Raw genomic sequence first — 27,004 nt, forward strand, 5'->3', positions numbered from 1 at the left:
ATTTTACCTGTTAAAAAGCCAAAAATAGGCCTAGATGGAAAAGCCCAATATCGATTTGTCCAAGACCTAAGAGCTGTAAATAATCATGTTATAAAAAGGCATCCTGTGGTTTCAAATCTGAACACAATAATTTCTTCTATTCCCAGCACAGCTACACACTTTACTGTTGTAGACTTGTACTCTGCTTTCTTTTCTATACCTGTACATGAGAATTCCAGGCATATCTTTGCTTTTACCTGGAAAGGTTTCTAGTAGACCTGGGCTTGATTGCCTCAAGGGTTCGTGGACAGCACTACGTTATTTACACAATTCTTAAATGTGGATACAGATGCCATCAAATTCAAACACAGCCGTTTAATCCTATATATCAGTGATTCCCAAAATGGGCACTACTCCCTCTGGTGGGTGCTGCAGCGATCCAGGGGGGTGGTGATGGCTACAGGTTTATTTATCTTTCCTATTATTTGCTATTAAAATTTTTAAAAATTAATTTCCAGGGGGCCAAGTAATATTTTTTCTGGGAAGGGGGCAGTAGGCCAAACAAGTTTGGGAACCACTGCGATATATGGATGATTTGCTCTTGGCTTCACCAAGTGCTGAAGCATGTCAGAAGGATAGCAAGCACCTCCTTTTGGAATTATATAAGAGAGGCCATAAGGTCTCAAAAGACAAAGTTCAGTGGTATCTCCCCAAGGTCTAATATTTAGGTTTCATTTTAATTGCTGGGTCCCATCTTATTTCACCAAAACATATCGAAAAATATCCAAAAATTAAGCACTCCTTCCACAAAAAAGTAATTAAGGGCAATTCTTGGAGCAATGGGATTCTGTTTGGCAGTGGATCCCTTGCTATGGGGAAATCACAAAACCCCTTGTATCACTTACAAAAAATTCAGTCTCTGAACCACTTAAATTGGAAACAGAATACCTGACAGCTCTGTCTGCTCCTGCTCTAGGCATCCCAAATTATGATAAACCATTTACTTTATATGTTCTGACTCAACTTTTGGGACCTGCTCAATGCCCAGTAGCCTATTATTCAGCCCAGTTGGACCCAGTGGCTTCAGGAACACCACCATATCTTAGAGGAGCAGCTGCAACAGCTCTATTAGTGACTAAATCTGCCAACCTAGTATTAGGATGCCCTCTGACCATAATGTGCCCACATGAGGTTGAGGCATTGTTATTGATCAGAGAATTAAAAAATATGAAATAACCCTCTTGAACAATGAAAATATCACAATAAAGCACTGTGGAGTTCTTAATCCTGCAACCTTGCTCCTTGATTTGCCACCTTCTGGAGATCCTTTACATGACTGTACCTCTTTGGTGTACCAAAGGTCTTTGGTGTCCATTGCTGATAAACCTCGCAGTGATTAACTGGACATCCCTTTGGACAACTCCGAATTAATATTATTTACAGATGGTTCATCCTTTATGAGGGATGGCATGCACTACACAGGAGCTGCAGTAGTTGCTGAATTTGCCACTCTGTGGTCAGCTTCCTTACCCTCAAATGTAAGCACACAAGGAGCAGAACTCATAGCTTTAAAACATGCCTATATTATAGCAAAGGATAAGAGGGCCACAATTAAATCAACTCCTGTTATGCATTCGGCATATGTCATGCCATTGGCATGCTGTGGCTTCAAAGGGGATTCCTGACATCAGTTGGAAAATGCTAATAGAAACCTTATTACAGAACTTCTTTCTGCCCTCCAGCTCCCCGAAGCCATAGCTTTTGTTCATTGCTCTGCACATACACGTGGGTCGGACCCTTTCTCCAGGGGAAATGACCAAGCAGATGTCGCAGCAAAGCTAGCAGCTTTGGAAGGACCTGAACTCATTTTGGCACTGACAATCACTGATGATTTGGATCTATCCTTTTCCTATACAGACAAGGAAGTGGGACAATGGAAAAAGAAATTTAAAGCCAAGCAAGTTAATGGAGTATGGGTATCATCAGATGGCAAACCCCTGCTCCCTAGAAATTTCTATACCCAAATTTGTCAATCCATTCATAAACATGGTTATTTTGGCACCCAAGGCATTGTAGACTCTGTTAAAAGAGTATGATAGGTAGCACCCGAAATAACTACAATTGCCTCCAAAATATGTACAGCTTGCCCTTCATGTCAGGCCTTCAAACAACATGCTTTTTATGGCAAAGCCTTTGGGGGGATGTCCTCTTGCTTACACACCATTTGAGAGATAAAATTGATTTTATCTCTATGCCGAAAGCTGGACAGTATAAATTTTTCCTGGTCATAGTTGATCAGCTGACCAGGTGGCCTGAAGCCTTTCCTATTGCTCAGGCCACAGCAGCTTTTGTTGTCAAAATCCTCCTAAAAGAAATTATTCCTCATTTTGGACTGTTAGCACGGATTGATTTGGATAGAGGAACCCATTTTACAGATTCAGGCTTATCACAAATTTATTCATTTTGGGGGATAACTCCTAAATTTCATATACCTTATCATCCCCAGAGCTCTGGCCAAGTTGGACAGATGAATAAAGAACTTAAAACAATGATTGGCAAATTGTGCACAGAGACTCATCTAAATGGCCCAAAATTCTCCTTCTGGCTCTATTTTATCTCAGAAGCCAACCCAGAGGTGATTTGCACATCTCACCATTTGAGATGCTATTTGGACATTCACCTATTTATGCTCAACCATTTACCCCTGCCTATACTTCATTGTTAGGAGGGGATACAGCCATTGCCACATACATCAAAGAATTACAAACCAAATTGCAAGAACTCCATGATTCTGGAGCTGCTGTTCAGGTAGGCCCCATAGACTTCTCACTTCACAATCTAAATCCAGGTGTTAGCATGTACGTAAAGAACTTCAAACACACCTGGTCAACTGAACCTGCTTATGATAGGCCATTCCAAGACCTATTGACTACTCCAATGGCTATTAAAATTGTGGAGAAGGACTCATGGATTCATTGTAGTCATGTAAAACGAGTGCCTTCTGTTGATACTGAATAACTGATCTGTATTGAACATGACTATTGATTGTATTTGTCACTTGCTACATCTGTACTTTGTAATTTTTTTTCATTTTGTTATTGTTGTTGTTTCACTGTATTTGAACATATATTACCACTACTGAATTGACTTGATTTGAATTTGAATTGATTTGCATTTTGTGCTTTTTGTGAAACTTGTATTTTCTTAAATGTATTATTGCATTTATAACTCCTTTGTTTACCTCATTTGCACTCACACTGTGGATCATGGCTAAGCTAAGAGGAAATGCATCAAAATTCTTGGGTAAGAGCCTTTATATTCTACCCCTCCTTAAGTAACATGAACTGCAACATACATATACCTATATTTATATATTTTTTCTCATTGTCATTGATTATAGGATATAAATATGTCTTGAATTTTAGCACATTTCTTATAATGACATGTGCAATTTTTGTATTTGTCCTAAGCACATGTCATTTATCTAAATTGAAAAGTTTTTTATTATTAGATTAGTGTAGGTTTAGTATATCCATTTGTTCTAACTTTAACTGCCTGACCAAAAGCCTTAGACTATTGAAACTGCCATTGGTATTTTGCTATTATGGGACTTAATACCTATGTCTGATTCAACGAAATGTCTGATTCAATGAAATGGTATCAAAAAAGGAGTACAGATTTCATCAATATAGTGCCAAAGAAGCACATACCTGCATGATGCCAAATGAGCACACAGGTCAAAAAGAGAAATCAATCCTACTAGGATTGCTAAGAATTCTATGCCAATAAAAAGGACTTGAACCTAGTGTGAGCATCAAGGTTGCGATGCTTAACATACATTAAGACATAGGACTCTTCTAACCACACTCCTTGTAAAAATTTATGTCAAGTACCTAACAATTGGCTTTTCTGGCTCCATATTATATCCCTGAGAAGAAATGACGAAAGAAGAAATGATGTAATATCAGACCAATAAATATAAATATAGTCCTTTTTCCTAACTTTCTTACTATGGTGGTTGACTGTGGTACTGGCTGCTAAGTGGGTAAGTGCATGATATCGGACATGGATTACTTTAATTGGACATTATTCAAAGACCTAGTGTGATTTTCTATTTTTTTTCTTATTTAGAATTTTTTCCATATGAAATTTTAGGATTGGATGTTTAAAATTTTTCATCCACTACTTATTGGTTTTTGTGCTAAATTTTCTGATGATTTTGATTGGCAGTGATTTAAATGCCTCACGCCTCAGTCATGTTTTGCCAGTGCGATTTCATTGTTTCTTTCTATCCTCCTCAGGGGGGAATGTTTTTTTATTTCATATGGAGAATTTAGGTTGTTTTAGAAAAGAAGTTTACTGACTCCTGGAATTGAAATAGAGATGCCCATGAAGACCACATGGAGAACACATGATCCAGGAGACTAAGAGAGCAACTGGATGTGAAAAATTTTGAACTTTGGGGGGTTTTAAAATTCATTTGTATGTTTTAAAATTCATTTGTTTTGTTAAATTCACCTGTTTTGTTTAAATGAATTTGTTTTATGTATGTATCTATTTTGTTGTGAAAAAAGGGGACTGCCCCCCTGAATATTTTTGTAAAAGAAGCTCCATTTGATTTCTTTATATTGTAAAAATTGTTACCTTTCTCCCTTTGTATTGATGTATTTACCCTTTATTTATTGTAATTGTAAATTTATTTATGTTTGTTATGATGCATTGGGGAGATTGGTCTCCCAAAGGATCATAGGGGAAAATGTGTCATTTGAAATTATTGTAAGCCCTGGAAGACTACATCTCTCAGGACTCTCTCTGCTACAACTTCCCCTGACATCTCCCACTTCCTTTGGGGGAGGTATCAGGGAAAGCTTGGTGCCTTTTCTCTCTCTCAACCCTGAGCTCTGCTCTCTCTCTCTACACAGGAGGGTCTGCTCTCAACCCTGGAAGCTTAGCTCTCTGCAGAACTCTCTCTTGGCGCCTTTTCCCCTTTTTTCCTACCTCCTAGTTTTCCCTAGACCTTTCCCTTTCTAATTAAAATAAAACCTAGCTATTCAAACCCTAAAGTTGCTCTCTGATCATTCATTTGAGGGCTCTGGTCAATTTCCCCCTGCCGAGGCTGGGACCACTACCTTCCTTTCCCTTCCTCTATCTTCCTCTCTCCTTTCTCCCATTCCATCCTACCTTTCTCCCTTCACTTTCACCACACACAATGACTTGCTCAGAGTCAAATGGTCAGTATGTACCCAAAATTAGATTTTAAATACTTGGAAGGAAAATACTAAGGTAATCTAAGTTATCACTGAAGATAATTTTCTCAACCATTCAGCCTCTGTCCAGAACTGGGATATGAGGGGCAGGGGAGATGGGGAGAAATAAACTGACCTGTGTAAACCCCTGAGGTATGACCACCATGAGGTTATGTAAAGGGAATCCATATCCTTTCCCCTTGTGGAAACACACTGCACTAAAGTCTGTATCAGAAAATACTGAGGAATGATATTATTACATTGTCTTAGTCTGAAGTCATCTGTCTAACTTGAATCAAAGACTTCAAGCCTAAAGTCCTGTGTTTCGTGTGTATCAAAGACTTAATCAATTATTCTTAGATAAAATCTTAATATAGTTCAATAAGGAGTTTCAATTTCTTGACACTAAGTTTGTTAAGGATAGAGTTTGTCAGGCTTATGGCAATTAAGAGTAGGAATGTCATTTAATTAATTCATTTGAGAGGTTATCTACATGTTCATCTTTGACTAAATTGGAAGGAATCAAAGGATTATCTGGAAACATACAGGACTTAAGTAGGTGAAAGAATACAAGTAAGTGTCACAGTGGATAGGATGTTAGGCCTGGAGTTAGCAAGTCCTGAGTTCAAATCCAGCTTCTGACTGTGTGATCCTGAGGAAGTCATTTAACTTCTATTTGCCTCAGTTTCCTCCACTGTATAATGGAGATAATAATAATCATGCCTACCTTCCACGATTGTTGTAAGGAATAAGATAATATTTGTAGTTTAGTGTCCAACACACAGTAAGTGCTGTATAAAAGGTAGTTATTATTATTAGCATTATTATCATATGAAACACTTTCAAAACATTTGGAATTTTCCTTCCTGGGGCCTCTAAGTTATCATTTTATCTTATAACTTACTAACCTAATAGAAAAAGTGTTCTACATGAACTTCAGGGCCATCTTGCCCTTAGGCTAAAATGAGCTCAAATGGTATAACTTGGGAGTGATTGTTTGATACCTAAGGGAATATTGTTAATGACCAAAGGGAAAATTATTCACCTCAGCTGCCCTGATTGGGGAAAAAGAAACTATCCCCTTTCCTGTTGGGAGAGAAATTTAAAGAATGAGGGCTCAATTAACTTTGCTCCACAAGAACACCTATGGATTAATCTTTTGATTAAAGCGATTAATAGAGGTATCTCTTTATTCACCTTTGACCTGATTGAAAGTGAAATAAAGAGAGAGTTATTGATTTCATGAAGGTATTTCTTTTGTATTAATATCACTATTTTTTAAAGTAACCCCCATTTTAATTATGTACCTAGTTTTTATTTTGATATAGAATTTGGCCTTTTGTTTCATGATTACTATAAATGGGGGTATAAAACATTTGGGTCCAAAAGAATTTCAATTAATAAGGGGAAATATGTTCATCTATACCTCTTTGTAAATGCAAATGCCTGAACACTAAAAATCATCTGATAATTTAAGAAAATCTTAAAATAGAGAGCATAGAGTTTTTCTTCCATGTCTTTTAAATTCTTACACTATATTAGTGGAGATCTTTGATACAGGAAAGTTAGTGGATATAAAATTGGTCTTGTTGTCAGGACCCTTGGGTCACAAAGCCCATTGTGGGTTTTTACTAGTTCTATAAACACAGGCAAGTCACTTTACATAGCGGAGCCTCAGTTTCATCATCTGTAAAAATGAAGATAAAACTTTGAACTACCTGCAGGATTATTGTGAGGAAAATGTCACAAATTGTAACATGCTTTCCTAATTTGAGTTCCTATTAGAGAATACTTAGATCATGTGTTATCTCAGTGTAATGAATACAAAGGGAATTATTAGGGACAAACTGGAAAGTACATCACTTCACCTTCTTTAGATCCCACACCAACATCTTCTTTCAACATATGTAGGGGCAGCTAGGTAGCTCAGTGGATAAAGGAGCCAGGCCTGGAGATGGAAGGTCTGGTGTCAGATACTACCAAATCTGGTGTCGAATACTACCTAGCTGTATGACCTTGGGCAAGTCATTTAACCCCCATTACCAAGCCCCTACCACTCTTCTGCCTTGAACCAATACTTAGTAGTGATTCTAAGATAGAAATTTTTTTAAAAATTATTTTCCAAATGATATGTAATAATTTCCCACAGCACCAGGTAAATGGAAGACTACCATAATGAATACTTTATTTGCTCCCTATCTTAGCATAGAGATACATATGGAATGGAAGAAGGAGGAGGAGGAGGAGGGAGAGAGAGGGGAGAGTTGGGGAGAGGGAGAGGGAGACGGAGAATAAGAGGGAGACGAAGAGGAAGAGGGAAAGGAAGAGGGAGAGAGAGTGTGTGTTTGGATCTACTACTACTGGATATGTGACCTTGGGAAAGTCACTAAACCTCTCAATGCTAAGGAAACTCCCTAAGATGTATCAGCTGCAGAACAGTTGTTAATATGCATTGGGAGAGAAAAATTTTTCAGCAGAAATTCCCTATGCCAATGACATCAATAGGTCTAGACCTACTTTCCCAAATCTTAGCAGCCCAGAAGAAAAGAATCAAGAGAATTAAAAATACTTTCTTCCATGCAAAGCTCTTTAAAAATATCACCCCCAGATTATGATGGGAATTATAATGATCCATAATCATAACTAGACTCCAAATTCCCAATTATATGATCCTAGAGTACTATAGGAAGATTCCTATCCTACTCCTAGTAACTTCAGAAATCAGTTATCTGAAATGTTCCATAGAAACACTACTTTTAGACCTCCCTCCAAAAAAGTCTTGCCATATTCTAAGTGGAAAGCTTAACTTTCCTAATGACTCCCCATATAATCCTCTCTCATAAAGTTTTTTCCTCAATTTATATAGCCTAAATAGAAGTAATAAATATTGTAGTATCTTCTGACTCTTGCTAATAGTGTGGTCAATATTGTGACAAGGTATTCACTTTCTCTTAGACTCAGTTGTCTCAGCTATAAAATGAGGACAATAACACCAGTAAACACAAGTTAGTGGATAGAGGGCTAGCCTTAGAGTGCCTCTGAATGTACTAACTACATAACTATGAGAAAATTAAACTCTATGAACCTTTTCCTTCATCTGCAAAATGGGAGTAATCACACTTATAGTACCTATCTCAAAAGGTGGCTGTGAGGTTCCCATAATGTATATAAAATTCTCTCCAAACTTTAAAACATTGTACAAAATTTAGTGTTGTTACAATCAGTTGGGGAGGTGGGGTAGAAAACAGGATTAAGTGAGAAGTAGGTATTACCTTTGCATTCGGAAAATTCAATCAGAGCCGAATTGACCTTTGGTAGGCACTGGACTTTTTTTATTGGTCCTCCTCCATTTTGGGGGTTTTCAAAGAAAAGAGTGATGTAATTTTCATCGACATCCTGGGGCAAGTTTTCTACCAGGATGGTTCTTGTCACTTCCAGAGGTGCTACAAAAATCTTTCTTTCTTGGACTATTCGGTTTTGAAAACAACGATCAATAAATCTCCTTGTATCTATAAGGAATAACAAAATGATCATTAGTTTATTACTGTACCATTCATTGAAGAAGAAAACAAATTTAAAATGTGCTACATGTAGAGTGGTCAAAGTGAAGATCTCTAGGTTAGTATTCATATTTCCAAAATAATTTGTAGAAGATAATCATGGGATTTGGAAGGTTACAAACATCTGTGTTTGTGTTGTACTTGGAAGCTTCTTCTGGTTAAGCAGAATGGACCTTTTGACAGAAATCATCTCATTGACTGACCCTCTACTGCAGTTACCATGCAGTTCAACCATTACTGCTTATTGAATAGTAATAAACTAATAGTAACTAACAGTTACTAGTTACAGTTATTAGTTATAGCATATTAGTAATTATAGTTTATTAGTTAATAATAATTAAGTTAATAATAATAATGGTCGAATTAGAGAGTAATAGGTAGAGGCGACAAATATTTTTAAACATTTCTCAAATATTATCACTATTTAATTAGTTATTATTATAATAGATATTATAATAGATACTATTGTTACTAGATTGTTCGTTACTATTCCATTCAACAAACATTTAAAACTACTTAATATGTTCTAGTAATATGCAGAGTGCTATAGACATACAATAGGATATAGAATTCAAACTCAAGGAGTTTACAATCTAATTGGGTGGATTGAGAGACAGACCTAGAGATGGGAGGTCCTGGGTTCAAATCTGGCCTCAGACACTTCCTAGCTATGTAACTCTGTGTAACCAGGATTACTTAATCCCCATTGCCTAGCTCTTAACACTCTTCTGCCTTGAAACCAGTATAAGATATTTATTCTAAGATGGAAGATTAGGGTTAAGAAAAATCTAATATATTACTATGTATTCTATGTAAGTAGAGTACATGTAGTATATACATATGTACTATATAAATATATATAATATATATATAAATATACTACTACATATACTAAATATATTAAGTAACCACAGAATGGAAAATTGCAGTGTCATGAGAAATAGTAAGAGAAAGGGAACCTTTTCATTTGGGTGACTTAGGAAAAGCTTCATGGAGAAAGTGGTATCTAAGCTAGGCCTGAAGGAAAGGGAATCACTTCAAAAGATAAGGATGTGAGGAAATCATCAAGGGAGATAGCCACATTGAAAAGTAGAAACCCTGACCTGTCCTAGCTATACATCTGTTTCTTGATGCCACTGTTATTTATTTTTTTTTCAAGTAGACAATTGCTTTTTTATATATAGTCAGAGATAGGTGCCATGGTTTTTTGGGACTAAATTATTTTTTAAAATGATAAAGGGGAAAAAAAGACGAAGATGACCTGAGCAGAAATAGAGATAAAAGTGGGTGGCATAAGCACAGGGGGAAGAAAATTGTCTGCTTTGGCTAGAAAATGTAGTCAGCAAAATGAATTTATGAGATAAAGCTATAAAGACAAATTTTAAAAATGGATGAACTGAGACACAAACAGGGCAATTTTGTTACTACCCTGTTAAATTTAATATAGTTTTTAAAAATGAAATGTATAGTTTCATAAGTAATTTTTTTGGTTACTTCTTTGTATATAGAAATGTTTGTGTTTGGTGATACCTAAGTTTACAATACAAAAGAAAGCATTTAAAAAAGACAACTACATTGAAGTCTTATCATGAATCATGGCTTTGTCATGATTGAGAGACCTGAAAAGCTCAGTGAAACTATGAGCTATGCTGTGCAGACCCAAGACAGAGAGGTCATAGAAGAGAGTTCTGACAAAAAGTGATCCACTGGAGAAGGAAATGGAAAACTACTCCAGTATTTTTGCCAAGAAATTTCCATGGATGGTAGTAAAAAGGCAAAATATATGGCCCTGGAAGGTGAACCCTTCAAGTTGGAAGGTGTCTAACACACTCATTAGGGAAAAGCAGAGGTCAACTACAAGCAGTTCCAGTACCAATGAAGCAGCTGGACCAAAGTCAAAAGGAAGCTCAGCTTTTGATGCATCTCATGATTAAAGGAAAGTCAAATGTTGTAAAGATCAGTATTACATAGGAACCTCAAATGTAAGATCTATGAACTAAGCTAGATGTGGTCAAGCAGAGGATGAAATGATTAAACACTGACACTTTGAGTGTCAGCAAACTTAAATGTTCAGAAATGGGTGGATTTAATTCGGGTGATCATTATATATACAACTATGGGCAACAATCATATGCTCCAACTACTGATGCTGAAAAGGTCAGAAATGATGAGTTCTATGAAGATCTACAACATCTAGAAATGACACTGAAAAAAGTTCACATTCTTCATTCAATGCTAAAGCAAGAAATCAAAAGATAATTAGAATAAAAGGCAAGTTTGGCCTTAGATTACAAAATGAAGCACGGCATAGAGTAATGGAGTTTTGTTAATATAACCTGCTGATTATAGCCAACATTCTTTTTCAACAACCCAAAAATTGGACATCACATGGGAATTACCAGATACTTCCTGGCTACATCAACCTAAGCAAGTCACTTAACCCTAATTGCCTTACCACTCTTTTGCCTTGGAACCAATAATTAATATTGTTTCCAACATGGAAGGTAAGGGTTTAAAGAAAAAAAAGAAAAGGTGGCAAGAATATATAGAATTATACAAGAAAGATTTTAACATCACTGATAACCAGTAAGATGTACTTATTGATTAAAAGCCAGAGAATTAAATCCCAGAGAATGAAGTCAATTGGGTCTTAAGAAGCATTTCAACAGCAAGAGTAGTAGAAGTGACAGAATTCCAAAAGAGCTATTTAAAATCCTAAAAGATGATGTTAAAGTAATGCCTTCAATTGCCAGCAAATTTGGAAAACTCAACAGTGGCCACTGGATTGGAATACATCAGTTTATATCCTGATCTTAAAGAAGAGCAATGCCAAAGAATGTTCAAATTACCAAGCAATTATGTTCATTTCTATGCCATCAAGGTTATGCTGAAGATTCTGCAAGTTAGGCTTCAGCAATATGTGAACTGAGAATTATTAGAAGAGCAGTCTGGTTTTCAAAGAAGTAGAGGAACTAGAGACCAAATTGCCAGCATTCACCGGATTATAGAGAAAGCAAGGGAGTTCCAGAAAAATATTGATTTCTGCTTTATTGATTACACTAAATCCTTTGATTCCATGGATCACAACAAAATGTGGCAAATCCTCAAAGAGAAGGGAGTACCAGATCATCTTACTTATCCCCTGAGGAACCTGAATGTGGTTCAAGAAGCAACAGTTAAAACTGAACCTGGAAAAACTGACTTAAAATTGAAAAAGAAGTATGATAAAGCTGTATATTGTCATCTTATTTATTTAACTTATAGGCAGAATATATGCCAGGCTGCATGAATCAAAAACCAGAATTAAGGATGCTAAGAGAAATATCAGCAATCTCATATATGCAGATGATATCAATCTGAGGGCATAAAGTGAAGAAACATTAAGAAGACTCTTGATGAAGGTGAAAGAGGACAGTGTAAAAGAGTGATGGACAAACGATGGCCCATGGACCAAATGTGGCCCCCTGAAATGTTCTATTTGGCCTCATGACATTATTCCTAATCTGACGAGTACAATGAGTAGGATACAATACAATGAAATTTTGAAAGAGTTGCCTTAGAAACAGACTGACAGATGAGCATTTCCTTTCCATTGGTCCCCTCTTTAAAAAGTTAAAAAGTGTAAAAACTGGCTTGAAACTTAACACCCAAAAAACTAAAATCTTGGCAACTGCTCCCATTCCTTCCTGGCAAATTGAGAGAGAAGAAATGGAAACAGAGTCAGGTTTTATATTTTGGGGCTCAAAGATCACAGCAGATGGTGAATGTAACCATGAAATTAAAGATGCTTACTTCTTGGAAGTTAAGCTATGGGAAATCTGAACAGTATACTAAAAGGCAAAAGTATAACCTTGCTGACAAAGGTCCATACAATCAAAGCTATGATTTTTCCAGTAGCAATGTATGGCTATAAGAGTTGAACCACAAGGAAAGCTGAGTGCTATAGAACTGATGCTTTTGAATTGTGGTACTGAAGAAGACTTCTGAGAATCCCTTGGACACTAAGGAGAGATAAAATTGGTTAATACTTAAAGTGATTCAGACTATTCGTTTGAAGGTCAGATACTGAAGCTTAAGTTTAAATACTCTGGCCACATAATGAGGAGACCAGACTCGCTGGAAAAGATCTTGATGTAGGGAAAGGTTGAAAGCAAAGGAAAAGGGGATGGCAGAGGGTGAGACAGATAAATAAATGTCGTGAAAGCAATGAACATGAGCTTGGACAGATTTCAGAAGACTGTGGAGGATACAGAGGCCCAGACTGATATAGTCCATGGGATCATGAAGAGTCAGAAACAAATGAACAATGACAAACATTGAACTGGTTTCTGATATTCCAACTGAACGCAAAGTGTAGCCCCAGAAACCATGGCTTCTGCTTATTTGCTAGTCTTTTTCTCTACCTACTAAAGGAAGATGGCTACCTATACTTGTTGTTTTATAGATTAGTCATGTCCAATTCTTCATGATCCCATTTGGAGTTTTGTTGGCAAAGATATTGAAGTAGCTCACCATTTCCTTCTCCAGCTCAATTTGCAGATGAGAAAACTGAGGCAAAGAGGGTTAAATGGCTTGCCTAGGGTCACACAGCTAGTGAGGCCAGATTTGAACTCATATCTTCCTGATTCTAGGCCCGTCACTCTATCTACTATGCCACCTAATTACCTCTAGCTGTCTATACTAGACCCCCTTCAATTTAGAGATCACTATTTTACCTTTTAATTTTTCTGCCTTCAACTACTTTCACAATACATAGGACCCTTCATTTCTGGGCTCAGGTTCCATTTCCTCTATAAGCTTTTTATGTTTCTGAAAGTATTTTTTTCCCTCCTTCATTGCATTTTGCATGGACCTCTCTTTTATACTTATATTATGGTAAAGTAAGTAAAGTGCCGGCCCTGGATTCAAGAACCAAGTTCAAACACGTCCTCTGATACTACCTATTTGACCTCAATGCAACTTAAGAACTTAAGTTTCTTTGAAAACCTCACTTTCCTCATCTGTAGAATGGAAACAAAAATAACTAGAACTTCCTTTACCAGACAATTGTGAGGTTCAAATAATATATGTAAATAAAGTGCTTTTCAAATACTTAGATATTATATACATGTTAGCTACTATTATTCTACACATACATATAAAGCTCATAACGAAAGTCTTATTATCTATTAAAATAGCAGACTCTTGGAGTCAAAACAAATATACCTTTCTACCATATTGATAAATGTAATAACATATCTTAGGTTAATAAATTTAGAGTTGGAACAAACTTTAGATGCCATCCAGCCCAACTCCCTCATTTTACAAACCCTAAAGACATGAAGTAATGTGCCCAGGGTCATAAAGATAGTATCTGAGGTAGGATTTAAACTCAGGTCTTCCTGAGTGCAAGCCCAGTATTTTATTCACTATACCATCTAGCTATTTAAGTCTTCAAAGTCTTCTCTTATTAAAAAACAAAAAAGTACTGGAAATGGTCAGAAAGAGTATTTCAAGGATGGCCCATTTCTTTGCTAATCAGAATTTCGAGGCATGACAGGAAGATATTTGCATATGAATACTTTCTAATTTTTACTCAATCTTACCAATGGGTTTCAGGAAGGTAAGCACAACACTTTCCACTTCTGGTAGGATTTCTATTTCAAAATCTCCTTCATTTTTTGACAGGCCACTAATGTTCTCCACCAGCAAAATTAGGAGAAACTCATCGAAATCTTGGGCATTTTTAAATGCAAACATATAGGGTTCATTTCCAGATTCTTTGGACATGTCTTCTGCCTCACCCAATATTCCGTCCAGTGGGTGCTTTGTGTCTTGGTCTTCTGATGCATCTAGTTTTAAGAATACAAAAACATCCATAATGGGGATTACAAAGAGTCTTTTCAGAGTGAGAAGTCAAAATGCATGCTTCTCTTCATATAACTTTCTAATCTTTTGAGTAAATCGATTGAAAAGAAATGTTCTCTATAACTAAAAAGAGCAATAAGCTTGCCTAGAAAACCCAACAACCCCTCAGCCAAATGTTTACTTCTGGTTAAATCTTCAACTTCCAATCAATGTCACTTTGCCTTGTGGTCAGTAGAGGAAAAAACAAGATTAAAAAAGGGGTAAAAGCTGGACCTTATCTGTGGGCTGTAGATAATTATTAAAAAGAAAAGAACAGATCCTCTCAGGGGAAGAAGGAGAAATAGAGGAAGAAGGATGGTTTAAATGTAGAATAATGAACTAGCAAATTAGAATGACATAAGCACATTTAAATACTTTTCCTGATTCTTATCTATTCTTGCCTTGCAATCCTAAGTCATTCTTGTACAAGGCTACTGAAAATCAGGTAGAGGAATCCTGATCTTTAATGAAAAAAGTATGCACATCAGACTCAATCATAAAGAAATGTTACCTTGTTCTTGGGTTCCATCTTTGATCTTGGATTCCTAGAGGTTGAACAAAAAAACAAAAATATAGGGAGAATTTCTTTACATTGATGAAAACATGTCTGAGACCAGCTTGGAGTAGTTATATGAAATAAACATTTTTGTAGTTATTTAAATATCTAAAATAAAAATTTTGTAGTTACCTAAGAGCCACAAATTTATAAGGCAAGTAAGACATAAGTCCTTCTGCAGCTGTTCATGAGTCAGATTATATCTAGAAAATTATGCTCAGTTCTTAGGGTTATGTTTTAAAAGAGAGCTTGACAAACTGATGAGTATTCAGTGGAAAGTCACCCGAAGAGAAGGAAACAGAATATACTAGCCTGAGTGAAGGATATAGGACTAGCTGTGGAAGCAGAGGAGAGGTGCAGGCAGGACATGTCCCCTCATATTATAGGGGCTTCTTGCCAAGATAGATTCATTGAATTATGGCGGGACTACCTAGTTCCCACATTACTTTATTTCAGCAAATATCCTGAAGTTCTTAAAAGACTAAACAATGATTTTTTTTTAAAAAAAGATCCAGTAAAAACTATACTGACTTACTCACCAGAATCGCATATTAGGTCAAGCAGAAGCCAAAGGTCAATAAGAAAAGTGAGCTTGAACAAAACCTCTATCACAAGTGATGGGCCAAAAGTATACATAGCCTACAAGGTTTTGAGTCTAAAGGCAGCAATGCTAAGGGGCTCCCCAAGAAAGTCCTGGAATAGCCTGAAAACCCTAGGGCAGGGTTGGTGAACCTTTTCTCAGTTTGAGTGCCCAGAGGGCAAATTCAAGAAAGTGCTTGCTTAGGGTGGCTGGACAGAATGGTGGAGCATGCAAAAATGGTCCTCAGGCACTGGGAAGAGGAGAAATGGAACAGACCCCCCAGTGTCTGCTGTGCACAGTACCTGCCATGGCTTCGCCAAGGAGACCCTAGGGTGAGACCTTGTAGATGTTAGGCTGGAGCAGTGGCCAGCAACCAGTCAGCACTACAGAGCTCAGTTTGGGACATCAGGACCAGGGTATCTGAGATCATTTTTTCATTAGATGCCAGATGTGGCCTTGAATATCCTTGAATAATTCAGGAATTAAATCTGACAAGATGAGTAAATAAAATATAAAATTTGACTAATATAAAAATTATTGCAAATCTAAAGATTTCCCCATAAAAGGAGAGTAACTCTATAACAACTACCAGCACAGACTCAAATGAAAAATATTAATTTTCCACACAGACTATCAAGAAAAAATTTAAAGTCCTGAAAGAAAGAATTAAAAGAAGGGAAAGTAGTAAATCTTTCCCAAATAACAGTTAGTGGCACAATGGATGGAGGGCTGGACCTGGAATTAAGAAGACCTGAGTTCAAATCTAACATCAGACAGTTACTAGTTGGGTGATCCTAGGTGAGTACTTTAACCTCTATTTGCCTCAGTTTCCTCATCAGTAAAATGGGGATAATAATAGTCCCTACCTCCTTAAATTATTGTGACGATCAAATGAGATAATAATTATAAAGTGTTTAGTGGGTAGCCCAGTTCCTGGCATATAGTAGGTGTTAAATGTTAGCTATTATTATGATGTAACTTAGAATAGATGAAACGAGACCATAATGACCCAAGACAGCTAGAATATTAGGACAAAACATTGAAAAAATATGATCCTACTATAAAAAATAACTTGAACTAGAAAATATGTCAAAGAAAAATAATTTAAGACTCTTTGTACTCCCCAAAATGATTCTGCACTCCATTTCCCAAGAAATTGTATTTATGCGAAAACTGCCTAAATCTATAGAACCAGGAGTCATTGTTTGTTTGTTTGTTTGTTTTTTTAAATGAAGAATGAACAACTATTTTTCAAACTAAATCACTGGAAAAAATAACAAAAGTAGATGCTCTTTTGGATATAGCTTTATGATTCCAATGATGTTGGGAATTCCCAAAGTGGAAATTTCCCATGTTTATGGCACTTGCTCTCTGATTTATAATTTTAGAGCTAAATGCTCACAAGAAGAAAATTCAGCTATGAAAATCAACATCAAAGGAAACTTAGTGGAAAAAATTACGGAAATTGGAGACCTTAGTGAATAATAATGCAGATCTGACCCATCTGGATACTGCTATATACTGCAAAGATAGTCTTTTTTTAAATTTTTTTGTGTGATTTGAAAAAATTTATTTATTTAATTAATTTAGAATATTTTTCCATGGTTATATGATTCGTATTCTTTCCCTCCCTTACTCCCATCCCTCTCCCATAGCAAGCAATTCCATTGGGTTTTACATGTGTAATTGATCAAGACCTATTTCCATATTATTAATATTTGCATTAGGGTGATCGTTTAGAGTCTACATCCCCAATCATATCCCCATGCAAGGGTGGTATTGAAGGGGTTGCTGCTTGGTGTGGGAAGATGTGCTTCATCTTTAAGGCTCCTTCCAAATTAGATTCCATCATTCTATGACCTATGCCACATATTTATGAAAATATTTATAGCAGTTCTTTTCATAGTAGTCTAAAAGCCAGGGGGTTGCCTATCTCATGGAGAATGTCAAAACAAATCATAGTATATTAATCAAATGGAATGTTATGCTATAATAGATAAGAAATGGGATGGTTTTAGAGAAACTTGGAGAAAACTTTTATTATCTGATGCAGACTTCAATGAATGAAAGTAAGAAAACATTCATACAATTAATAGCAACATTATAAGACAACCAGACAACCTTGAAATACTTAAGAAGTCTGATCAATACAATGACCAACCATGTCTCCAGAGGACCTGTGATGAAGTATTCCCATTTGTATCCTTTGACACTTATACATTTGAATCAATTCCTCATATATCTTAGACATGAGATCTTTATCAGAGAAATTGTTACAATGTTCCCCCCTTTTTTTCTTCTCTTCTAAATTTAGCCACATTGGTTTTGATTGGGTAAAAACTTTAATTTTATGTAATCAAAACTGTCCATCTTACCTCTTGTGACCTTCTATTTCTTTTATTTGGTTATGAATTTTTTCCCTATTCATAGATCTGACAGGAAATTTCTTCTAGGCTTCTTTAATTTGTTTATGATGCCAACCTTTATGTCTAAATCATGTATTGTTTTTGGAACTTGTCTTGGTATGTAATGTAAGATGTTGGTCTATACCTAGTTTCTGCCAGACTGCTTTCCAGTTTTTCCAGTAGTTTTTGTTGAATAGGGAATTCTTATTCCAATAGCTAGAATTGTTGAATTTATCAAACACTATGTTATGGTGTGGGCAGCTAGGTGGTAGAGTGGCTAGAGTATTAGGTCTGAAGTTAGGAAGACTACTCATCTTCATGGGTTCAAATCTGGATTTAGATGATTATGGTTTTGTAATATAATTTGAGATCTGATATTGCTAGACTCCTTTCCTTCCCACTTTCCCCTCTTTCCCTATTAATTCCCTTGATGTCCTTGACTTTTTGTCTCTCTAAATGGATTTGATTATTATTTTTTAGCTTTTTTAAAGTAATCCTTTGATAGTTTTATTGATATATATACAACTGTAGAAATTAATTTAGGCAATTTTATAATTTTTATTATATTGGTTCAACCTACACATGAGCAATTATTAAGATCTGCCATTATTTGTGAAGTTTTTCTGATCTAATACACTGTCGATTTTTGTGAAGGTTCCATTTACATCTGAGAATAGACACATTCCTTTAATTCCCATTTAATATTCTCTAGAGTTCTATTATATCTAACTTTTCTAAAATTTTATTTAAAAATACTTAAAATTTTATTTAGATACTTATTTTCTGGTTAGATTTGTCTATGTCTGCAAGGAGTAGATTGAGGTCTTTTACATTTGTAATTTTACTTTCTCTTTTTTTCTTTAGAATTCACTTAACTTTTCCATTGAAAATTTAGATTTTATGCCATTTGGTGAAAATATGTTTAGTATTGATACTTATTAGTTTTCTCTAGTATCTTTTAGAAAGTTTAGAATCTCTTTTAATTAGTCCATTTTTGCTTTTGTCTAAGATCATGATTGCTATCTTTTGATTTTTTTTAATTTCAAATAAACTATGATAGTTTCTATTCCAAACCCTTATTTTAACTCTGTATGTATTAATGGATTCTGATTTCTAGCCAATTCTGCTACTCTCCTCTATTTGACAGGGGAATTCATCCCATTCACATACACAATTATACCTGTTGTGTTTCTGTCTTACTCTCTTATTCTGTTTCTTCTGTTTCCTGACTGTTCTTAAAGTGTTTTTTTTTTTTGCTTCTGACTAATCCTTTCTTAATATACCCTCATTATTATTTCTTTCTCCCTCTTTCTTGTAACCTCTTTCTCTCTTGTTTCCCTATTGTATGAAATGTATTTCTGTACTATTTGTGTATATGCATATTCTTTACTATTTTTTTCTCCAGTGGTTTCAGTCATGACCCCATTTGGATGTTCTTGGCAAAGATACTGGAATGGTTTGTCATTTCCTTTTATAGTTCATTTAACAGATGAGGAACTGAGGCAAATAGGGTCAAATGGCTTATCCAGGGTTAAACAGCTGCTAAATGACTGAGACTGGATTTGAACATCAGATCTGGAACTCTATCCATGAGACCACTTGTTGTCCTTAGACTCCTACTTGAAAAGTCTACTTATATGAGACTTCAGTCTAGTGTGTTTTCTAGATCTTTGTAGAGAATGTATGATGAGGGAGCTAGGCTGTACTACTTTCTGTATGTACTCAATCATCTTGACTGTTGTGGAAATTTGTTTTGCTTGTTTGTGAATAATTTTGCAAGAGTTTTATTCCCCTTTTTAATGGGGAAGAGAAAGGAGAAGGAGAAAATACATGCTGATTAATTTAAAAATAATAATATAATTTAAGAAATGAACTGATATGGATTTAACTGAATATCCCATAGATAGTTCATATACATTTTAGGCTGAGTTTATAATATTCATTATTTTTTCCTTCTTCTATATGTCCCACCTTGAGAATCTTTCAATTCAACAAACATTTATTAGGTATCTATTTTGTATAAGGCAGTGCTCTAACTACTTGGCATACCAAGGAGGAAACATTCCTACCTTCAAACTTACATTGTACAGGGAAGATAAAAGAGGTTACAAATAAATAAATAGAAATTACATTCAAAATAAAACAAAATGATTTAAAGAGGTGAGGACAACTAACAACTGTGAGGAGTGGATAGGAATCAGGAAGTCTTGTCTGTGAGGTGGTACCTGAGTGATACCTTGAAGAAAGACAGGAAATCTAGGAGGCTGAGAAGGAGAACGAAATGTGCTGGTCTTCATTTTTAGTTCCCTCTACAACATTGTTCTAGAGCAGTGATGGGGAATATTTTAGAGATGGAGTGCCAGGCCCTGCCCCCCACCCACTCTCCAGACTAAGTGTTGTACCCATGAGCCCCCAGAGATCACATTATGTGCCCCTTCCCCATTGAGTGCCAAGCAAATTGCTTTCCCCTCCTTACTCTTCCCAGGAGAGGTAGGAAGCACTCCCATTGTACTACAGGGCAGTGGGGGCAGGTGATATAGTCAGGCTTGGGAAGAGGGAGAGGTGAAGGGTGCAAGCCCTCTGTTCCCCTCTAGTTATGTGAGTTATGATCCCCTCAAACTGTAGTATCCATGATCCTGAGAGGGGTCAAAACTGCCCTCAACTGGAGTTCTGGGGGGGCACTATCCTGGTGCTGCTCTGGCCAAGGAGTTGCTCCTATTCTCTGCTATGAACTTAGCCTTTTCACTCGGAGTGTAAAATTCAGACAAGAGTAGCTCCACAGCCTCAAAGGTGGGATTATAAAAGATGGACAGCTCATTTGTACTCCTTGATTGACTTGTGGGGGTTGGTGTAATACTGAGGAAACCTCCTTTTTAAAATTTCCAAGTTACCCCCAGAGAATGGTTTGTACCCCTTAACATGTACCATCCATGAATCTGGCTTAACCACAGTCCTATCTGTAATGGGCAAAATAGTGACAGCTGCTTCAGTCCCTGTAACTTCTTGTTCAGTTTTGGTTGTCTCATTGGCCTTTTGGTTAGTATCTTTTTTGTCTGTCAATACTGTCTCCTCAATCAGTCCTAGCTGCATGATGGTCTTTGCTCTAGCTCCTTGCCTTCCCTTATCTGCTTGTTGATCTTTACCAGTATCTTCATTTGTTCAATCAAAGTCTCTGTAGCTGGGTTGGTAATTTCTGTTCTTCCAAATGTAAACCTCAAAAATTTTCCCAAAAGCACAAAAGCCCCATATAGTGACACCATCGTAGCCATTCCTGATGGTATGTAAGCTAGACCTTGCCCAAGGGGTATGGTCAACCATTGGCATGAGTCATACACCCTAAAGATTTCCATGAAAAACTGAGGAATAACAAGCCATAGGTTGTAACAACCTCTCGAAAGACTGTAAAGCAGCACTGAAGTGCTTACCAGCATGATAAGCATTCTGTTAAGAGGGTTAGCCATGATGAAACTAGATTCCCCTGGTTCTAAAATCCTAGGCTGGCTGGCCAAACTGTTGAATTGGGTCAGACTGGCAATTATGAATATGGAGTCTCTCTGGCAGGGAAGCAGCAGGCTGGTTTCAGCAGGGGGAGGGGGAGGAGAGAGTGGAATTCTTCCTCCACCCCCACTGAGGAGCTATTAAACTGCAACTCTTGGGATCAGGTATGGAGACTGTTCTAGCTCTCTAATTCAGGTCTTAGATGGTGAATTTATAAGGAGTAATCCCACAGAAGTTAATGACTTTCTCTGTTTAAAATTATTCCCCACTCCCTAGGAATAGATGAGATCAGGTTGTCTTAGACCAGTTGACAGGCTAACAAGGCAAAAGCTACACCAAATCTAGTTAGGAAGGAGCTCTTGGTTGGGTAATATAGATTGTTGGTGAGTATTCCCCAATTATATCTTCAATACAGGCCCAGTATCAAATAAGCAAAGGGATTTATTTAATGATTTCAAGAAGGCTTGGTGGAGGAAAATGGTAGATGAACTAACTCAAATCTTTCAATATACAGGATGGATGCACATTCCCCAAAGTGGGGAATGTGTGGTGATCAACTTAACTCTTATCCCACTCCCTAAATATTCTTTTTCCTAACCTAAAGTAACTAAATTGAAGGTGGAAATGGTGATCTTGCTTGAAGGTCTAAATAATAGTTAGCTATGATGTTACAGTAGAGTTTCTCTCTCAATAGAAAGCCAGTAATGAAACACTCTGCCCCTGGGGATCAGAGATGAGTGAGTCAGCCCTTGAACCCAAAAGGAGTGAGAACAAGTGTGACCCCCCAAAAGGGTGACCAGGCTTTTTATTACCAGGTCTCCAACTGCCCTTAACTGCCCCCTCTCCTGGAGTTTGGGGGGGGGGCACTATGGAATTCTATGAGGCAGCTTTGCCACCTCTCAGGATCATGGATACTACAAAAGCTAGGGGAAAAAAAGCAAAAAAGCTCAAGCTTACAGGAAAACCCCTTATTTATAGGAAAATATAACCCACAGGTTAAATGACATCATCCTGACACATTTACCCATCACATTCTAGCCTTCCTTAAGGGAGTATCTTCCAAATTAACCTTGTTAGCAAATGGTCAAGGGTTGAAGTCAGGTTTTAATCTGGAGATTGACAAACCTCTATTGTATTTTCCAGAGCATCTAGCCCACCTATTCTCCCACAGGCAGACACTCCTTTGAATGCAAATTGATCAGGCTGGGTTAGTGAGAGGTGAGGGGACTAAGAATGCCAATTAAAGTCCCCCAAGTTTGCTTGTGAAAGAAATTGGGGAAAGGAGCTGAAGAGGCTATTAGCCTAGACTTGGATTTATAAAACTTATTCCTAAATCACTAGACTACAGTTTTGAACATTTTTAAAGTGCAAACTCAAAAGATACATCCCCAAATCCCCAAAATATTTTGTATAATAAAGACACTTGTTGCTTCTGATAGTAAAGACAAGTTGTTTCTGTTTCACCCAAGCCAAAGGTAATTAAAAGGCAATTGTATTCTGAATGGGGTAGGGCGATCTGATTCTACAACTGATGCTGTGTTGAAAAGATCTGCTTACTAACTCCTACTGGTCTATGTGTGCCATCTTTGGCATGTGTTCCATAGGTTTGCCATCATGGTTCTAGAGTATAGAACCTTTTCTTAACCCTGTAAACACTTGCTTTTTTTCAACATGGCCAACAATTCATGCTTGTCTCTTTTGTACCTTTCTTTATTTCCAGGTGTGCTTCCCCACTCTTAACCCCATCCCAAATGCCTGAAAAAACACCCAGCTTCCTTTTGGACCACATATAAGAAATATTTACTTCTTTTGGGACAGGTTCTTCATTGTCTTCATCCTCATGTTTTGCTGTGGGCAATGTGACAGTGAGTGTCAATTTTTCTTCTCCTGGCAATTCTAACTCATGACTCTTTTTCTCCAGAACTCGTTGCCTTGCTGAAAAATATGGGAAAACCAAGATTATGAATAAAGGAAGTACTTGTTTTTAAACTTTCTTAATTGGTATCTTTTGCTTGCCCATCAGATGTTTTTTAAAATATTATTCCTCCTCTTATACCCAATGAAACACACCTTATGACAAAGAATAAAAACTAAAGGGAGGGGAAGGCAATTTGACAAAATTAGCAAACTCTGACCTATGATACATGTAATATTCTACAACTATTGTCTTCTGTAAAGAAAGGAAGGAAATACATTTTCTCAATTCTTCTCAACATTGAGCTTGGTCATTATTACAAAGCAAATAACATGACTAAAATGTCTATACTTTTTGACTCAAAGATTCCACAGGTTGGTGTATTCCTCAATAGTAATAATGATTATAGCTAACACTTATATAGCACTTACTATATGTCAGAACAGTACTAAGCACTTTACAATTATTAAATCATTTGATCCTCATAATAATTCTAGGAGTTTGGTGCTATGATTTCCATTACATAAAGGAGGAAACAAGAGACAAACAGATTAAGTAACTTGACTAGGGCTACATAGCTAATAAGCATCTGAGTCTGGATTTGAATTCAGTTCTTCCTGACTCCAGGCCCAACATTCTGAGCATGTCACTGATAAAAAAGAAAGTCTCCATATGTATCAAAATATTTAGAGTGGGACATTTTGTGGTTATAAAGAACTGCAGTCAAAGTAGATATCCACTGAGGAATGCTTAAACAAATTGTGGTATAGGAATTAGTAGACTATTACTGTGCTAAAAGAAATAATAAGTAAGATGAATATAGAGAAGCATGGAAAGTCATATGAACTGATACAAAGTGAAGTAAACAGAGCAAAGAAAAACATAGACACAATGACTATAACAGATTTGAAAGTTACCTGTTGAATTTATTATATTCTTCTAAGGTAAGACCTTCTGTCTTAAAATCAAGCATAATTTGGTTCCACAGCAGAAAAGCAATAAGGGCTAGGCAACTGGGGTTAAGGGCTTTCCCAGGCAAGGAAGTATCTAAAATAAAATTTGAACCCAGGACTTTCCATCTCTAGGGCTGGCTCTCTATTCATTGAGCCATCTAGTTGTCCCTGAGCTCCTTCTTAATACTCTCTTCTTCCTTTGCTTCTGGAATAGTTTTTCCCCTGGTTCTTTCCCAACCCTTTTGCTGTTCTTGCTATATTTCTTTTAGTGGTTTCTTTTCCTTATCCCAGACCCTGAATTTTAATAGCCTCGATGGCTTTATATATGGCTCATTTTGGCTCTCTATGGCTTTATCTCTCTCTCTCTCCCTTACCTTCTGTTTTAGAAGTAATACGAATTACTGGTTCCAAGGCAGAAGAGTGGCATGAACTAGGCATTTGGGGTTAAGTGGCTTGCCCAGGGTTACACAGCTAAGAAGGGTCTTAAGTCAGATTTCAATTCAGGACTTCCCATCTCCAGATCTGGCTTTCTGTCCACTGAGCCACTTTCCATGTTTCTCTTGATGACATCCAGGATTGTAGGTTCAAAAGCTCAAATATATCTGTCACCTTCCTTCCTACATCTAATCATCAGATCTCTAGTATATGTCCCCTCTTCTCCCTTCTACTGCCACTATCCTGATTTGGTCCTTATTACCTCAACTGAATTAATTAATTTGAACTCAAGTGTTCTTGACCATAAGTCCAATACATTTACACTGCCACCATCTAGCTGTCATGACTAAAAAGTAGCATATGAAATATGCTTAGAAAGAGAAGTTTGTGTCAATCCTTGAATGTCAAGCTACGTCATTTATATTTTCTCTCATAAGCAAGAGGAAACCCAATCCTTGATCCCTTTATCCCAATTTTGACTCTATGTGCCCAGCTGTGAGTTTTTAATAATTAATAGAAGGAAGGAGGGGCAGCTAGGTGACTCAGTGGATAGAGAACCAGGCCTGGAGTTGGGAGGACCTGGGTTCAATTCTGGCCTAAGACATTTCCAAGCTGTGTGACCCTGGGCAAGACACTTAACCCCAAATGCCTAGCTCATACCACTCTTCTGCCCTTAGAACTGATACTTGTTCTGATTCTAAGACAGAAGGTAAGGATTAAAAAAAATGGAGGAACAGAGTAAAGGGAAGAGATATGATATCATATAACAGTGATGGTTAACCTTTTAAAGTGCCTGCCCCCCCCCCCTTACCCCACATAGGGGAGGGAAGAAGAGCTCCCATTGGGTTATTGGGCAGAGGGGCAGGTGAAGTGAGGACTGTCCTCAGTGAGAGTAGAGAGGAGGAGGTCCGAGTGCTTCCCTCCCCTCCAGCTCTGCCACCTATGAGCCACCTACCTCACCCCTTCTGTGCTCCCGTTGGCTGCTGAGTAAAGGGGTGAGAGAGAGGGGGAGGGGAGCAGCTCCACCTGAGTCCCTCTGCCTTTCTAGTAACAAACTCTGGGAAGGGAAGGGGCCACCCATGCCCACAGAGAGCATTTTGTCTACCATCTTTGACACCTGTGCCACAAGTTTGCCATTGCTGTCATATAACATTCTCTAACTCCTCACTCATCTTCCTTCTATATCTACTAATTAACATTCTTATTCCTTTTAGATTCAGCTCTGATGTCACCTCTTCAAGGAAGCCTCTCCAACAAACCCCTCCCCTAAGGTAGGAGTAAAGCACCTCGGACCAGAACAGTCATAGGCCAGAGGCCAAGGGTTCTCCTTAAAGGCACAACCACTTCAAATGCTGATTAGTACTTACTTAGAAAGGTTTAGAAAGATACCTGGAGACACTGAGAGTTTAAGATCCAGGATCATTGCCAAGATATGGCAGTAACAATCAGATGCAGAGTTTATAGGTCTACATGGAGTATGAGCCCAGTTATCTAGCTGTACATTGCCCCCAAACCCTTTTGGCTATGTTTAAACAATTTTTTAAAATTTGTATTATAGTAATTTTCAGTAGTTGAGTGAGTACCTGTTATAAGAATGAGTAATTAATGTTACTATTATTGTTGAATGATTCTAATGATTTATTTCCAAGACTATCACTCTAGCCTTTAAAGGTTTCTGAAATTACAACACATTCTCATCTGGCTCAAAGGATAAGGGATTTTTTATCCTTTCTCCTTCAATTTCTCCCCCACTCAATAGTAAATGCCAGAGCAAGTATAGACATCCTCCTCTCTTCTTCATCCTACTTCCTTCCAGTGTCTGATGGTAACCCATCAACACTATGTCCAAGCAGTAGCCACAATTGATCAACAAAATTTCTCTAAATGGTAGGGCTGATTTTAAGGTCACTAAGGATATTAGGTTCATAGATTTAGAGTTAAAAGGTGTCATAGTAAGCTAAATGCTGAATAAACTGTAAACAGGAGGGGGG

At 37.0% G+C, this 27,004-nt stretch overlaps 1 protein-coding gene across 1 annotated transcript in view; it reads right to left on the reverse strand.

Annotated features, from left to right (window-relative positions):
• The window catches only part of LOC123242359 (protein mono-ADP-ribosyltransferase PARP14-like), a 92,417-nt gene that overhangs the window by 55,734 nt on the left and 9,679 nt on the right, over positions 1-27,004 (reverse strand). The window contains exons 2-5 of the mRNA XM_044670050.1: positions 23,515-23,645; positions 15,183-15,216; positions 14,371-14,616; positions 8,498-8,734 (exon numbers count right to left, since the gene is read on the reverse strand). Coding sequence (XP_044525985.1) covers positions 8,498-8,734; positions 14,371-14,616; positions 15,183-15,216; positions 23,515-23,645 — 648 coding nt within the window. The remainder of the gene's footprint in view (positions 1-8,497; positions 8,735-14,370; positions 14,617-15,182; positions 15,217-23,514; positions 23,646-27,004) is intronic.

The sequence above is a fragment of the Gracilinanus agilis genome, chromosome 3 (assembly GCF_016433145.1).
Source record: "Gracilinanus agilis isolate LMUSP501 chromosome 3, AgileGrace, whole genome shotgun sequence".
NCBI classification, from domain to species: Eukaryota; Metazoa; Chordata; class Mammalia; order Didelphimorphia; family Didelphidae; genus Gracilinanus; species Gracilinanus agilis.